Source organism: Drosophila ficusphila, unplaced genomic scaffold (genome assembly GCF_018152265.1).
Source record: "Drosophila ficusphila isolate 14025-0441.05 unplaced genomic scaffold, ASM1815226v1 contig_286, whole genome shotgun sequence".
NCBI classification, from domain to species: Eukaryota; Metazoa; Arthropoda; class Insecta; order Diptera; family Drosophilidae; genus Drosophila; species Drosophila ficusphila.
The window spans coordinates 8,322,741-8,339,931 of NW_025064189.1; the positions used below are offsets into that span (position 1 = coordinate 8,322,741).

The 17,191-nt window shown below is 46.5% G+C and overlaps 1 protein-coding gene across 1 annotated transcript in view; it reads right to left on the minus strand.

Moving 5' to 3' along the window:
- Positions 1 to 17,191, minus strand: part of LOC108099085 (titin) — a 68,307-nt gene that overhangs the window by 27,031 nt on the left and 24,085 nt on the right. Inside the window, 11 exon segments of the mRNA XM_043207817.1 lie at positions 3,238 to 3,781; positions 3,783 to 4,685; positions 7,093 to 7,268; positions 7,671 to 7,877; positions 8,918 to 10,253; positions 10,255 to 10,710; positions 12,174 to 12,334; positions 12,425 to 13,850; positions 14,108 to 14,302; positions 15,698 to 16,453; positions 16,700 to 16,876. Of these exon segments, the coding sequence (XP_043063752.1) occupies positions 3,238 to 3,781; positions 3,783 to 4,685; positions 7,093 to 7,268; positions 7,671 to 7,877; positions 8,918 to 10,253; positions 10,255 to 10,710; positions 12,174 to 12,334; positions 12,425 to 13,850; positions 14,108 to 14,302; positions 15,698 to 16,453; positions 16,700 to 16,876 (6,337 nt within the window).

Here is a 17,191-nt window from a genome sequence, read left to right on the forward strand (position 1 = left end):
GTAATGAGTAAGCAAATGACTGAAATTAATTGTTAGACCAACTGCCTGGCAAGATATATGTGAGTTTAAAAATCTTTTTATGAATCAAAATTGTAAACTTTTTCTGAGGCAGCTAATATGTTCAATAAGCACATAATTAATCTTGAAAGATCAAAGTACAACGAAATCAATGTCAAAAGTATGATGTTCTATTAATTTATTTTCGCAGATCTAAGGGAAGAATAAATTATAATCGTAGACACACTAAGTTTACAAAAGAATAATAATAAATTTTCCATAATTGCTTTTATTAAAAAATTTTAAACAAATATTTTGGAAAATTCTAAGATCATAGTTTGCTTGGCGCCATCTAACGCTCCCAAATTTCGAAAGCTTTTTCGAATAAAAGTGTATAGCTTTTTCGTACATAATGTCCGATCTTCAACCTAGAGCGCGCCACCAAAAAAGCTTTTCACGACCGACTATGAATGAAAAACTCGGAAAAATCTTATATTTATTGTTGTGGTATTTTCCAAAAAACACACTTTCCTCCTTCGTTTTAATATTATTTATTTCATTTTCGACAAAAACACAAGTAATACTATATTCCTATTTTGTATGCATGTAAGATTAGGACTTTGGTTAAAGGCTCAAAATCCCATCAACCCAGTAAACAAAAGGCCACGGGCACAGTAAATACACACACACAATAAGGCGAAACTTTGGCATTGAACAAATCATAAAGCAAATAATAATAATAGTTTCATTTAAACAAGCTTAGTATCTAAATCCACGGTTTGTGCTCGAAACGGTCAAATTTCCGCTAGTGGTGGCTGCTCCCAGTTGGTTCACGGCGGTGCAGGCGTAGCTGCCGTTGTCATCTGCCGGATTTCGAGCCATTTCCACGGATGCGAAAAATCCAGGAGGATGCGAGGAAGAGAGAAGGTACAACGATTAATGAGCTGCCCCGATTTCATAATACACGGGAAAAAATGGGCTCTATTATAACGAGTCATCGTGTTTCTAGATATCAAAAATGATTTGCAATACTTCAATAATATTTTTCAAAAGTTGAACTTCAATCATTAGAAAAGAAAAAACTATTTAGTTGGATAAAAGTTTTCCATTTTTTTTTTTTAATTAAATTTCGGAACTTCTCAGAAAATATAGTGTTACTACTTTTAAACTTCAATGATTTACGCAGGTAGGGAAACTATTTAATAGTCCAGAACATTAACAAGTTAAAGGTAATTCTACAAGTTTCTATTTCAACCAAAAACCCATTCTATAGAGACCCTTATTTTTCCTGTGTACGGTTTAGTTGACCTGCTTGTCCGCAGCACTTACCCGGATAGGCCTGCGGCAGTGTTAGCCGGCACACGCCGTTCCGGTACTCGATGCAGTGTCTGCTGCCGGACTCCAAGAGGCCGCCGTTGTGCGTCCAGTTGACCTGCGGCTGCGGATGCGCCTGCACAATGCACTCGAAGCGCGCCGTTCCGCCCACGCCGACGGCGATGTCCTTCAGCGGCTGTCCGTCCGGCCATTTCCATTGAGCGAGCAGAGGGGCAGGGTGGATAGATTTACGGGTCTCAGTACACGTGGTTCATGGGTTAATGACTCGGGCTTACCGTTATGAATAATGGCTGCCTTTGTGCCAGCTCATCGCGACTCAGATGCGCATTGACGGGTTCCGTATTGGGCAGTTCCGGCACTGGAGTGTGGGAAACCATTATAATCTCTGGCTCAGCGTTTTCAAAGCGCATCCATTAGTGGGATTAGCACGGGGCAAGCACGAAACACAAACACTTAAAAGTCGTTTCACTTTAAATTTTAAACACGGAGAACGCAAGCAAGCATTTCATGCAAAAATCAAGACAGCGAGCTGGGTTTTTGTTTGGGTTAGCATGCTCTTCGACGAGGGTTACAACAAAAGGACCTGCTTATTTACACACTAAAACTACTGCCGATGACGTTTTGGGGGTTAATCACAAGGGCACAAAGACGCTATGGCTGCTATTCGACACAAAAGTTACAGCCTTGTTTTAGTTAGATTTTCATCTATGTTTTAAGTTTGTAACTTTTGTGAATATTTTTGAAAGCAAGCCACAGCGGTGATCACAACACAAACTTGTCCTAAGCTAATTGACAACATCGATAGCAATTGTGATAGCGTTAAGCCGATCTGATTGATGGCTTTCATTTGGTGACAGCCCTCCGATTTGTGAGTGCTTCAGTACCTGTGCGGATCATGTGATCCGGAGGCAGTCGGGGTGCCTGGGCATGGAGTCGATCCAGATGGATATCGAGGTTGTGGCAGCTGGGCAGACTGTAGCGCTTCTGGCTGCTGACAGTTCGCGGGGCCGACGGCTTGGTGGCCGACCAGTTCCTGGCCTGACTCCTCCGCTGCACCTCGTTGTCGGAACTGTAGCCCTGCGAGGATCTCTCGTGCTGGACTGGGATTACCAGCTCATTGCCGGGCGGCAGTTTCAGTGGGTACGGGGAGTGGCGTCCATTTTGGATCGGCTTCCCACTGCTGCTGCTATTGCCACTACTGTTCCATTGGCTACTGACGAACTTGTGACCCTCGCCGGGAAACAGGATGCCAAACTCATAGCCAAAATCGTATTTGAAATAGATTAAACCGGTATTGGGGTCGACGCACTTGGTTCCTGATTGCAGTTTACAGATAAACACATAAGACAAATGGGTTTTATTTGATAAATGGGGGAATTTGGCTTTATCGAAAGCTGATAAAAGCATTTTTATGGTAGAAAAAAATATGGGGATTCATGGATAAAAATGATACTCGTTGACCACTGAAGTTTGGATTTATGTACACATAAGTAACGCAAACTTAAAAGTAAACATATAAAATAATAAATATATATTCTTTGAGGAATAGCTGATATAAATATTTTCAAAAAATTAAAAATTTGTCGAATGAGTAAGATTAGTAAAGTTCATATTTGAACTATTTATAAATAAAACGTAAAGTTAAAATAAACGCAAAAATAAAATATAAGATAATCAAATAAATTTTTACAATCTAATAACATAAAAGAATAAACAACTCAAGATGATATCGGATTAGTTAGCAGTCCGGTATGTCCAACGAATGCAAATTTTTCAAACCAATTCAACCGAATTATCAATGTTCCAATTTCAAATCTCAAAATACCAATTCAAATGTTGGGGAGCTTGCTCCAAATCTCTACTGCGGCTTTGAGTCAGAAGATGCAAAGAAGAATGCAGACTTACCGTATTGGGAAACGCGAGATTCATCCCTGAAGGCCTGAGGTTGCTGGTTGCTGCCCTCGCTGGGAGCCCTCTTGAAGCCCGGGCGGATGCCATTCGATGCCGTGCTCCTCACATCCCGGCTAACGTCCTCGACGAACTGATGGGACTTCTGGAGGAAGGTGGAACCCATCCGGCGGCCCTGATTCTCGGCCTGCTGTTGGAGGGAACTGTATCCATATCGAGGCAAAGTGCCAACCCTGTCTATCTGATCCATGGACTGCTGCTGCTGTTGCTGTTGCTGCTGCTGTTGCCTCATGGTGGAGTTTCTGTTCAAGGACTGAGTGCGGTGTTGGGTGGTCACCGTACTGCCGCCGCGCTGTTCCTTCTTCAGGGTGTTGATGTCCACGTGGATTTTGCTGGGCATTTCGGGACCCCTATCGAACTCCATGGGGGACAGCACCCTTTCGTAGGTCCTTGGCAGACTGCAGGATCTTCCGGCTCCCTGCGGAGGGGCCACTCGGCGGAAGCCTTTGGTCAGACCATCGCCATACGGCGACCACAGGGGGTTGAATGCGAGCTCCCTCGATCTCACTCTCGTAATCGCTCTCCCGGAACTCCCCGGGGATGAATTTCGTGGGAGTGGCCGGCGGTGGCAACTGGGACTGCCGCGAAGGGGTACGACTTGTGGCCGGACTGTAGGGGAAGGGCTCCAGGATCTGCTGGTCCCTCTGCTCCTGCGGACCGTCAAAGTGAATCACCCGCTTGGTCTGCTGCATATTCACCACCCGCTGCGAACTCTCCGTGGACTCGTGCATTTGCATCACGTTCTTCGTTTCGGTGGCCACCTTGGCCAGGTGCATCGGAGCTCCAGCAACAGCATTGTAGTACATGGTCGGACGGGCAGTTGCCTGCGGTTGCTGTTGTTGCTGCGTGGCCGCTATGAACTTGGCCGCCACCGGCTTCGGCTTGAACACCGGCTGACTTTGCTGCTGTTGGTTCTGCGCGAACTTGGACTGCTTGGAGCTGCTCTCCGTCTTGATTTCGTGCCGGATCTCCCTGCCAATCGGCTCAAACTTGGGCCTGGCGTAGCTGCCCAGCTCCTGGGGAGTGGGCTCGAATTCCATGGGCGAGGGAGTGACGACCACCACGGGGGACTTGTGGCCATTGGTGGCTAGGTTTGTTCGGGGAGTGGGTGTGGGTGGGAACACCACTCGGTAACCCTTGATCTCGGCATCAGATTCGTTGGCTCGGGACACCGAGCGGAAGCGTTCGTCGATCTCGCTGCTGTAGTCACTGAACTCCGCTGCCGGGGTCTTTCGCTGGGCCGGAATCGGACTGGGATAGGTAACCACTGGTGGTGGTGCCGATGTCGAGGAGAACTTGGTCTCATGATGGCTGGAACTGCTGCTGCTCTGCATGTTGTGGGAGTAGTTGCTGGTCATACTCGAAGAGGTGTAATGCTTGTAGTCCTAAAGAGATAGAAATCATATTAGTAAGGACTTTACTTCGAAAGAAGAAAGACACTGAGGGTAATGTGAGTTAGCGAACGGGCTTTAATATCAGGCAAATGCGTAACTCGATTAGGTGATAGTTAGGTTTAAAATAGGGTAAATGAAACAGCAGTCAATTGAACGAACATGAAGTCTTAGCACTAGAGAGATCTTGATGATTTTTAAAGATCTTTGCTTGGTATTAAAAGGAAATGTAAAATGTAAATGATAACTAGGGATCTTAGTGATTAATCGGTGTGTATCTCGGGGTTGGGTGTTAGCTAGTTAGCTGGTAAGAACAACAACGACACAGAGGCAGTTTGCTGGTGTAATAAGAAGCTATCTTTGAGCTCCCTGTGCTAGCAACAACGACAACGACAATGAACGACAATAGTAACGACACACAGATAGACACAGAGAATGATCTAATGCGAACCTTCGCCTCCTGGCTGCTTAAATTCGATTGTGGTGGCACCTGGGTTTGCACCTGCGGTTGTGGCTTCGGCATAAAGTAAAGCCCTGCCGGTGGTTCAGGCTGCAGTTTCGGGAACTGCGATTGCGGAGGTCCGCCTCCCGTTGTGGATGAAGACTTGGTTTCGTAGAAGCTTGTCTCCGACTTTCGATAGCTCGAGTGCTCTTCTGTATCAGCTGCGTAGCCACTGGACTTGAAGGAAGTCTCCATCGTGGCCTGTTGTTGCTGATTGCGATTTCCAGGCTCCACATCCGATTCACTGCCACTGTACTTGTACCGATCACTCTCGTAGTCGCTTTCGTAGAGTCCCAAACGCGTGGGCAGAACAGGTGGTGGTGGTTTGTAAGTGGTGTTACCCAAGGGCTTCGTCTGAACAGGTGGTGCATTGGTTGGTATCAAAGTGGGCACCGAGTGGGGCAAGACCTTACTGGGTCCTTGGATCAAATTCTGTTCCAGCTTCTGCTCCATACTCTCGACCAACGAACGGCGACGGGTCTCCTCAACCTTGGGAGCAAAGCAAATCTCCGGTGGAGTTCCAGGTTCCAGTTCCACATTCACCAAGTGAGTTACAGAAGCGGTTGTTGGTGGGATGCTCTTCGCTATCTGGTTAACCAGGAAGGGTGCATTCAGCTCCTTGGTTGGCGTGGGCGTTGCCAGCTTTGAGATCACTGATTTCTCTGATTTCTGCTCCACATCACTGGAGTAACCGGTTACCCCAGCGGGTGTCCACAGTCGTGACATGGCCACTCCTTCGGCTGACGGCTTCGGCGAAGGGGAGCGTGGGTTCTGCTGGGCTGGAGTGGCCAGAACTGCTGCAGGTCGCACAATTGGTTGACCATACTCCACTTTTACTTCCTTGGTGGTTGTGGTTTCGTGTTGCACAGTTTGGAGACCCAGAGGTGGTGGAAATACGGGTACTCCGCCCTGTGGTGGTGGCTCCTTGGGCTGGACCTCCGAAAGTATCTTGATCTTCTCGGTGATTAGTGGTACCTTGGGTTCGGTTCTCTCGACTTTCGGCGAGTAACAGAACTCCGGAGCATCTCCTGGTATCAAGTTGAGACTCCTCAGCTCCTCCGCCAGAGATTGCGCCTTTGGCTGCCGCACCACAGTCTCCAGTGGCTTGAAGGCCAGTGGCTTGGGTCTTTGCGTCACGGTCTCCTCATCGATCTTCTTGAAGTAGTCAAAGGAGGAAGACGAAGTGGTGGACTTGTGCTCGCTCTGCTCGTATCTGGTGGTGGTCAACGTCTGCGGTGGTTGCTGCTGCTGCTGGCCGAAAGTGGTGGCCACCACTGGCGTACAGGGCTTTGGTGGCACGGGCGGCGGGACTTTGGTGGTGGTTGTGGTGGCTTGTGTCTGATCTGGCTGATCCATGCTTGAAGTGGCAGTGTTCGTGGTGATAGTGATTGTGTCGTTTGTGGTCGGTGTCTTGGGACGCGAAGTTAACTCCGGCAGATCCAGATAGTTCGATTTGTGCTCTAGACGCATGGTTGCCTCGGTGGTGCAACGATGCTCAGTGATCACTTTCGACTCGGACAAACCGTGGAGATCATTGGCACTGGTGACATCGGTCTGACTGCTCTGGTACGACTGTTGAGTTTCGCTGTTCTGGTTTTGATTCTGCACCTGAATCGGTTTCAGTTTGTTTGTTTGTTTGTTTTTGTTTTTGTGTGATGATGAAGTGTTCGGAAAACCCATGGAATGAGCAAAGCGAAACGAAAGAACGAACGACGTTGACATCATGAGAGGAGAAAATTCACAAAAGTTTGGTTTATTATATTGATCGATATTAAAGTAAGTTAACAGAGTCGAAAAGAAGAGATAGAGTAGATCGGAGTAAATTGAAAGAGTTTCAGGTGATCGTGGAGGATAATGCATAGTAGTCGGTAGTTAGATATTGAGCACATGCACACTTACTTCGGTTTTGAATTCGCTGGCTGGCGCCACTGGCCCGGTCTCATACACGATGGTCTTGACCACTTCCTGCATGCGTTCCGGCGAAGGCTCCAGGATGGCGCAGTCTGCAATGCTCTTGGCCTCACCTCCTGCATTCGTGGCACGCACCATGTACTTGCCGGAGTCCGAAGTTTGAGCTAAAAAAATTAAAGAAAAATATATATTATACAAAGTTAACCATTAAAAGAACTACTAACGCTTCAATTTTATTGCTATTCGGTGCTTTAGTCATTTTATAAAATCATATACTGCCTTGATGCACAGGCTTACAATTAACAAAAAATAAAATAGGCAATAAAAGCTTATATAAACATGTTTTAAAATCCAAATAGATGTTTGCAAAAACATTTTTAGTGTTGATGCTCGATAAGTTAAACATTCAAAAAATGTGGGTTAAATAAACAATTAGCTGTTTTTTGCCAAAAATGTTTTGGCATTTGGCTGTCATTTCCTTTCGATTTCGCTATTTTCGAATGAAAATTCGAAAGCAAACATTCAAAAGGTTGAAATGTGGATATTGGACTGGAACTCTTAGTTACCTTTCTCGATTATCAGCCTGTAGGAGTTGCCTTGGGCCAGCAGGCGATGCTGTGAGATGCCGGCATCCTTCAGCGGCTTGTCGTCCTTCAACCAGGTGACCGTGGGCTCTGGCAATCCTGTGACCTCCACCTCCATGGTCAGCTTCTCGCCCTTCTTGCTGACTTGCGCCTGCAGACGTCGGCCGAATACAGGCGGGAATATGGTCTCTGAATTCGGGGAAAAAAACATTGAACATTGAGCATCAACATATGCGAACAAAGAATTTGTTCTTTTTGTGCCATTGCAACAGATTTGCTGCTGAATAATTTACTCGAACAGCCGTCCGAATAATCGACCATAATGAATAATTCGTTTGGACAGCCGACAGGCAGTAAAAATAATTTCAAGCATACATTGCAGGCAGCGACAAATCTGCAAGCAGCCCGAGTAAATAAACGATCTCTGTCTTCAACGCGATTTACATAATAATAATTGCCGACATTATCCCATAGCCCCAACCCCAATCCGCAACCATATCCACATCCCGTTGAACCACCACCCCCACGGCTGCCAGAAAATATTTATAAATTTGTGTAAGAAAATCTTTTGCATTGGCCAAGATTTTCCCTCACCCGGGCACCAGCCAACAGAAAAGATTGAAATATAAACAAAAACAATACAGCTGAGAATCATCCTCCAACCCCGTCGACCACTAAAAACTCATCAATATTCTGTGGGAGCAGTCGAGCGGCATTCGAGGCATTGACGTTTGAAGATCTATTGATGGTCCCCTTGTTCCCCGACAATGACACTTTAATGCTCTCCGCTGATTGATGTGGACAGGGCGAACGCCAACATATGATATAGGGCCTATCGCAGGGAACATGTGTCTGTGGTTTTTTAGATTTGTGAACACTTTTCGCCAGCTTTTTTAGCTCATTTAATTCTGTGGAAATTGATTTCATTAAAAAAACTAGCCGGTGTGGCGGTAATTGGATAGGTTGAATTAGGTCGCGGATAAACTAGCATTGGGTGCCATTAACCAAATAACATTTCCGATTTGTTTAGCATTTTATGTGTTTCCTAAGAAAATTTCCTATAATTCCCCTAAATACATGAACCAATCTTTTGATAAATAAAACGAGATCTTGTGACATGAAAAAACGGTAGTGATGTTTGGAGAAGCCAGCATTCCAATTCATTCTATAAATATTTTCTACGCCAAAGAAATATTTTTAAAATATGTATATTTATTTTTATTACTCACTTTTAACTACCAAATCCGCTGTGCTGGTGGACTGACCCACCGCATTGGAGGCGGTCACCGCATATCGTCCCGCATCAGCCACTCCCACCTGCTTGAGTTCGATGGTCACGCGATTGCACTTGTTTGAGATCTTGGTGTGGGCATCGTCGAATAGTTGGCCTCCGTTCTTCTCAACCTTAATCTCGGGAGAGGGAAAGCCATCGTAAATGGCCTCCATGCTGACATCGGTTCCCTGGTCCACGATCTTTCCGCTGAGCGGAGTGGTGAACCTCGGAGCTATTTCCCTCCTGAGGCGAGTGGGTGAATCAGGTATGGCTACAGCGGACTGGCCATTGGGAGCACTGGATTGGATAAAGCTGAAGGACTTTTGCTGCACGCTCGGACTGCTCATCTCCTTGCTTTTGTGCGACTCCTGGTAATGATGGCTCTCCACAATCTCGGGTCTTTGTTGGCCAAGTTGCTTCAGAGATTGGTCAATGTGAGCGGAGGAATGATGAACCTCGGTTTGCGGAGCATTTCCCTCGTAGGAATTAACCTGCGAGGTGGAGGTGGTGGTGAAGGTTTGCTTCTTGATCGTGACCCTCGAAGATTCCGTGTTGTGTTCCTGGCTCGTTGTCTGAACATCAACGGAGGCGGGCAAACCACTTCCCCGAATATTCAAAAAGGCCACACAGGTCGCCTTCCCCGCTTCGTTTTCAGCCACGCAACTGATTTTGCCGACGGCATCGTGGGTTAATTTCTGGATGGTTAACACCTGACGCTCTCCACTTGTGGAGACCAGAAAATTGTGACCATGAACGGGTTGGTCGTTGAAGAACCAATGAACCTTCGGTGTGGGCTTGCCCTTGACAATGCACTCGAACTTGATCACCTCGTCGATTTCACCTTGTTTGTCACTGAACAGTTCTTTGAACTCGGGACACTGGTGACGGTCAACAATTTCAACCGAAGACTGGCTACCTCTGCGGTTTTCAGGAGCGTTTACCGATTTAACTATAAGATGTGAAAAGCACTTGGCATCTCCTGCGGGATTGGTAACCTTGACGGTATATACTCCCTTGTCGTCGCCACTCACATTGTTCAGGATGAGCTTGAAGACGCCCAGTTCGGAGTCCGATTGGGTAGTAATCCTCTGATCCAACTGGAGCTCCTTGTTGGTCAGGAACCACTGGGCTGTCAGGGGTTGATCGCCACTGGCCTGCACTTCAAGGATTACCTGCTCGCCTTCATCGGCCAAAACGTCGGAGAGAAGTCTCTCAAACTTGGGCTGCGAATCCTTTGGCAGGGATTGCCTTTCCGCCTGAGCTCGAGTGGCAGGTTCCGCTTGGTTCAAAGGGGGTGACCTTCAGTTCGCAACTGCTAGAAGCTTCACCCGCCGAGTTTATGGCTACCACTTTGTAGTGGCCAGCGTCCTCTTGGTAGACCTCCTGGATTATTAGGGAGCACCTATCCCCTTGGAAAAGCAGCTGAACATCGGCGGACTCCTTCACGGGTCGCTCATTGTGATACCAGATGACCTCGGGCTCCGGTTGACCCACAATCACGCAGTCCAGCCTCACTGGCTTGCCCTCGAATATGGAGACGTCCTTCAGGGGCAGATGAACGGCCGGCTTGATCGGCTCTATGTCACTGGCCATTTCAGAATCGGAGGTTTCGTTGGGCAGACGACCCTTGACTATCACGTTGCAACTTGAATAGGCCTCGCCAGCTAGGTTCTTGGCGCTCAGGACGTAGGATCCGGCGTCGTTGGGATAAGCTTGCGGGATTATCAGCGTTACGCGGCCGTATTCGTACTGAAAGTACAGAGAAAAGCACGGAAAATCAAGTCAGTTCGGGATTCGGTATTCACCACACCCCACGAAATATGGTGGATTTTGAATGCTTTCGGCTCGTTCTAGTTTTGTGCTTTTTTTTTGCAATTAAATTTTCCTTCTTTTTTACACCGATTTAAATCTTATTTACGAGTGTCTGTGCCTGTGTGCGCGGATGAGGCACATCCGGCGGCCTGTGGGGGCAGACACGAGCACTTTGTTTATTTTCCCACAACAAACGATCTTTGTTTTGCCCCAAATTGCAGGAAGCACCTGAGTTCAGGTGTTCAACGGTTCAATGGAGACAATCAAAGATTTGTTCGTATAATTGGAATTGTTCTCAATTCATCAAATGAAAGTGAGATCATGTTTGGTCAAACAAGCGACGACGGCGGCAGCAATTAAAAGTGCGGCCAATGAAATCATTTCTTAATTTCAATTTTCTTTTGCTTTTTTTTTGGTTTTTTTGCCATATGAAAATGAAAATCTGCAAATATATAGATGTGCGCATATTTGTATTCACAATGTTGGCGCCCACAATAAACAAATTGCCTGGCCTGACTGTGGTGAATTGGATTTATCTCGCTCGCATGGCTCGTTGCACGGAGGAGCTGCCAAAAATGCAGCTATTAGACAATATATGGCGACTATATGCTGGCCAAACTTATGCAGCGCACTATCTGGCCGTAAAGTGCGTTGGCGTATTTTCAAAACGATCGCCTTGAATTCTGTTTGACCAACGATCATCTTTGGCGGGGAAAAAAACGGATGCGTGACTGACGTCAGACAGATTATTTCTTACCGAATTTTGGAACTACGAATATGTAGAGTCCAAACCGCACATGCAACGCCCACCGCAAAAAGTATAGAATTCTCTCTGATTTTTCCAGCCAAAGACTTTTATGTGGTACATACAAAGTCTATGTGTATATGGAAATGGTCAATCGCCAGACAGTTGGGGGAATTGTACTAGGTGGTATGCCTTTCAATTTGTTTACTCTGATTGAAAAAGCACTCGGGAGAAAGTCGGCGGAAATCTTTGGGGATTTCCTTTCATAACCATACAGATTTTAGTACATTAAATTCTATAGTTTGTTTCGAGTAGAAGTATGGGGAATACATTTTATAAAAAAAACGTATTCATATCTAGAGCACATAAGCGAATTCCCATATTTTAAATTAATCAATTTCTTCGAAAAAGTCGGATTGTCTGGTAAATGGTAAATGGCGAATTAAAACCATATGTCAACACTTTGTCATCTCATTATAATTTATGCCTTCCAAAAGTAGACAAAAAGTGGCCTGACTTTTTAAGACAATAACCTAGAGAAAATAATTTCCAGAAATAAATTCTCTAAATTACGATCTATCAGAAATAAGTATTTACTGAGAGTCAATAATTAACGAGACTGTTACCCCTCCATTTTAGCAGCCATTGAACTCACCTTGGCATCGCGCGGCTGGAAGGGTTTTCCGTTGTGTATCCAATAGACTTCTGGCCTGGGAATTCCACCCACGATGGCTTCCAGTTTGATCTTTTGACCGACTCGAGCCATGGCATTCGATAGGGGAACCTTGAAGCTGGGTAACTCAGTTGGCTCCAGAGCTAAAAGGGTAAAAAAATAAAAGAAATTAAATATGGAATTGGGTTTTTAAAACTCAAAAAGGAGCAAGTAGGAAAATGTGTTTCACTTACGCTCCACTATCAGAGAAGCTGAACAATGTTCAATTCCCGCCGGATTCGAGGCGCTGCAGGTGTACACAGCATCGTCCTCCAGGAAGACCTCCTCGAACTTCAGAGTGGCCTCCCCGTTGTTGTAGCTAATCACGTAATCAGGAGAATCGTCGATGCACTTGTCATTCTTGAACCACTGAACGGTTGGTAGGGGAACTCCAGCCACCACACAAGCGAACTGGAAGGAGCTGCCCTCGGTGGCCTTGCCGCTTTCCAAGAAACGAAGGATCCTTGGCGGGACCAATTGAACCTCGGTGGCGTTTTCCCTTACGGATAAAGTGGCGTTCGTGTCGCAAGTACCCACCAGATTGGAAGCACGACAGCTGAAACGCGCCGAATCGGCTGCAAAGGTTTCCTCAATCACAAGTCTGCAGATTCCCTTATCGAAGGTGGTTTTGTAATCAGAATTATTCTGAATACTGATGCCATCTTTGAACCATTCCACAGCGGGTTCCGGAGTTCCCGTGACCTCGCATTCGAACACAAAGCGGTCTCCTTCGCGGGTCACAGCATCCTTCAAAGGACGAATAAAGAGTGGAGAGGCGTAGCGCAGCTCCGTGAAAATAGAGTTGACCTGGATGTCCTTTCGGATGTTTTCGGTCACTGTTCGCTGCTGATCCACCTGATCGCGAAGGGTTTGCAGTCTGGTGATCTCCTCACGCTGAATCCGAGCCTCCTCCTCCCGTTTTGAACGGGATTCGTTCTCCCTGCGGACTCTTTCCTCCTCCTCGCGACGGATTCTCGACTCCTCGTCTCGCTTGTTCTGGAGACGCACTTCTTCCTCCCTCCTGGCGATCTCCCTGAGGGATTGGATACGCAGCTCCTCCTCCCTGGCAGCCTGTTCCCTGGCCAATTGCTCTCGCGAGGCCTGCTCCCGAATGGCCTGCAACCTGGCCTCCTCTTCCCGGACAGCCTGCTCCCTCAAAGCCAACTCCCTGGCTGCCAAATCCCTTTGAGCCTGTTCGATGGCCGCCTGTTGTCGTTGATTCTCCAAGCGGGACTGCTCCTCCCTGAACAACCTTTCCTTGGCCTCCGCTTCCTTGATGGCCTTCTCCCTTTCGGCCTGATCGCGGGCATCCCTTTCCCTCTGCTCCTTTTGGCGCTGCTCCTGCTTGAGCCTCTCCTGCACCACATTGATGTCCATTTTGAGCTTGATGAAGGACTGGAAGATGTTCATCACGTCGTTGTACAAAGACGAGACCTTGTTCATGTCGTGGGCACATTGCGAGGCACTGTCCAATTTGGATCGAAGGGCAGCTTCCCGACTGGTCACATAGTTTTCGATGTCGTTGACCAAATTGCCGGCCTCCACGGAATCACGGAGGTAAGGAACCTTGTTGGAGACGCTGGTGTAGAAGTAGCTAATCTCACGGTACTCTGCGTCGATCTGGATAATAATTAAAAATGTTAAAAAGTTTTGAAATATTTTTAGATTTAATTTAATATATTCTTAGATTTTCACTTAGCTAATAAAAGCTTGACAAATCTTTAATCTATTTTCACTTGTTTATGTAAAAATATATATGTATTAAATCATAAACAAAATCGTAAAACTGTTTTGAATGAAAAACCAAGTGTGCGAGACACTTAACAATTATTTACGGTCCCTCCTTAAGTATAATTTATGGCCATTTAATTACCCACCTTCTCGACCACCTCGAAGAACTCGGTTGCCTGGTTGAGGCTCTTTCGTTTCTGCTTCACCTGATCCTTGAAGCTCTGCCATTTGTCGTTGAGTTTGCGCAGTTCGTCCTTCACGTACCGCTCGCTCTCGGGATTTGTGATTAGGAGCTGTTGGCTGGTGGACTCCGTAAACTTCTCGATCCGCTTCTCGAGCAGCTATTTGTGTGGGAGGGAAAAGTGGGGAGACAATCTTTAGCGTCAGCCAAAAATATACATATATCACCAGCGAATTAACCCATTAGGCAGCAACTAAAACGCAGTGTGTCTAGGCAGATTGCAGCCAAGCGAGAATATATTCTTTTACACAGAACAAAATGTTTGATGTAAGGGAACGGTCTTAAAAATAATTCTTTTTGATGAAGATGAAGTCATACTTTCACACGTCTTTATAATTGAAAAACATTCTATGGGGTCTAAAAATGCTTTTTGGAAAAGTATATAACATATTTTTGTGCAATGTTTTTTGTACTTTTTTTCTTCGTGCATCATCATTTCCCCTAGTCGCTCGTTGGCTTAGCTGGTCATAAAAATCGGAACGCCAGAAGCAATTTATAACAGCAAATGCCCAACGGCAAATAGAAGTGCATTAAAAAGTGGTCTGAATGTGTTCTGTTTCGGCTTCTTGTTGGCCTGCTGTATCTGTATCCGAATCTCTGAGTTGTATTTCATGTATTTGGCCCAGAGTTTTTAATTACAAACTAACGACAGCTGCCGCTGTCTGTCTAAAGCCCATCGCCCGCCGCTGACAGCGACAACATTTTGAAAGTTGCGATATTTTCGAAATGTCATCCCGGCAGTGCGTCGTTTCCCATTTGGAAATTTGATGAATGTGGAGGGGCTGCCAGTTGGTGACCACCCAAAAGGGTAAGCAAAAGGGAAGTGATGCAAAAGTGCGGCACACAACTCTGATCGCATGCAGGGATCGATCTGGTATCTGGTCTCTATATCTACAGCTATATATCCAACACTGTGGCTACCTCGATTGTGTGGGCTGTTTGGCCCCAGCGTCGCTGATGGCGCGTTGATTTCAATTGCCTGGGCATTGAACACTAGAATTGGATTAGATCATTCAATAATTTTAAACCCATCAAAATTCGACTCAAAATCTATCACGGATCTGTTCAGCGTCGTGTGGTGTCTTCATTAAAGAAAATACGCAAATATGCGTACATATTCAAATTAATTGTAAATACTGTTTTAATAATGCTTCGTAGGAACTATTTTTATTTTCTCATGGAAAATAAGAAAATTTAAAATCATTAATGAAAGAAATTTAAGAAACTCTGCTAAAGTTTTACCAAGAAAATAAAGAAGACATTTCGGCTACTTCATATATATTCATATAAATTGAACTGAATTGCTTTTTCGGTTCACCAATATTCTAACCTTTGTTCTGGAAACTAGCGAATAGATTCGACAGTTCACAGATTCCCTGCACTTCATCACTTTGTGGCAAAGTGTTTATCCAACGGCATAAATAGTTTCTTGGTCTCGCCCGATCTCACCGGTCCTAACCCACCTCAATAAGCCGATCGGCGGGAGTTCACTCACCTCTATGGTCCGTTCAAAATACTCGAACGCCAGCGACGTGGTCTTGGCCGCCGCCAAACTGTCGACGCTCTGGTTGTTGATCTCGTGCAACTGCTGGCTGACACTGTCCAGGCTGCGATCGATGTCCTCGAGATCGGAGCGGAACTGCTCGATCTTCTCCAGGCGCTCCAGACTCGACATGCGGGCACTGCTGTTCGACTCGAAGTGGAGGCGCAGGTTCTCGATCAGCTTCAGAATGCGATCGGTGTCGATTTCGCGGGCTCCCGGCGGCTCCAGAACGCGCACCCGATCGATCAGCAGTTCGGATTGTGTGATTAGCGATCTAAATTTATCCATGCACTGCTCGCGGAATTTCTCGTGCTCCGCGATGCTGCGATCCGCGCCGGAAGCGGGCTCCTTCTGCTGCCTGGCGAAGTAGTCGTCGATCTCGCGGCGCAGCTGCACTGTGTTCTCCAGGAACTGCAGCACGCTCTCCACCAGAGTGCGGTAGTCGTACTTGATGCCGTCTAGCTTGGCCTTCAGCATGCGCAGGTTGTTGATCACCTGCTCGATCTTGGCCAGCGACGGCTGGTCCTTCGTCTGGATGCTGAGCGTCGTCTGGATGCGCTGCTGGATCTCATCCTGCGCCCTCTCGATGTCCTGGGTCACGTTCGTGAGCTTCTCGCGGGTGCTGACCAGCAGCTGCTTGGAGTCCACGCTCTGGGAGGTGAAAACGGGGTACAGCTGGGTGTCCACCTGGGTGCTCTTCGCCACGGTCTGAAATTTGGGGGAAATTGCTTTTGAGTACTTCTCAGAAGTATTTGCTAATTAATTTAGATCTGAAAACATTCAAGGGGAGGCCATCCACTCGTTATAAATCATGCAAAATCTAATTATTACACATCTGTACTTGAAATCTTCTCCAAATGCATTTCAAAGGAACTTCTTTTGGGTAATGCGAAAAACTAAAAGTGTATTCCCAATATAAAAACCCGACTAGACGGTAGGGATCCCCGAACTCACCTCCTCGTTGTCACTCATGACTTTCTCAAGCAAATACTCGACTTCGCGCTTCTCCGCAATGCTCGTTGTCCAATTCTCCAAACTGCTCGTCACGTCGACCTGCCGCTTACTGAAGTCGTTCAGCGCCTCTTGCACCGCCTGTGCCGAGGATTTGGTCTCGAGATATGGATCCACAATCTGCGCGGCGCGTCGTTAAAAATAGCATGGAAATAGATGGTTTTTATTTTTATTTCTGTTTGATTTTTGGTCGTGTTTTGTGTTATTTGTTTTTTCTAGTGTGTTTTTGTCGCGAGCGCAAGTTCTTCTCTGAGTTCTTCGCCGAGAGGGCGAAAGGGAATTTTCCGAGAAAAGGCGGCGCGTGGCACGCTTGCGACTGCGGCCAGGGTCTCCTGGCTTCTGCCACTCGAGTCCAGGCCAGATCCAACCGAGCCGACCGGCAGCCACATACGAGTACAACCTATCTATAGCCCGGCAGCGCAAATTGCTTTCTTT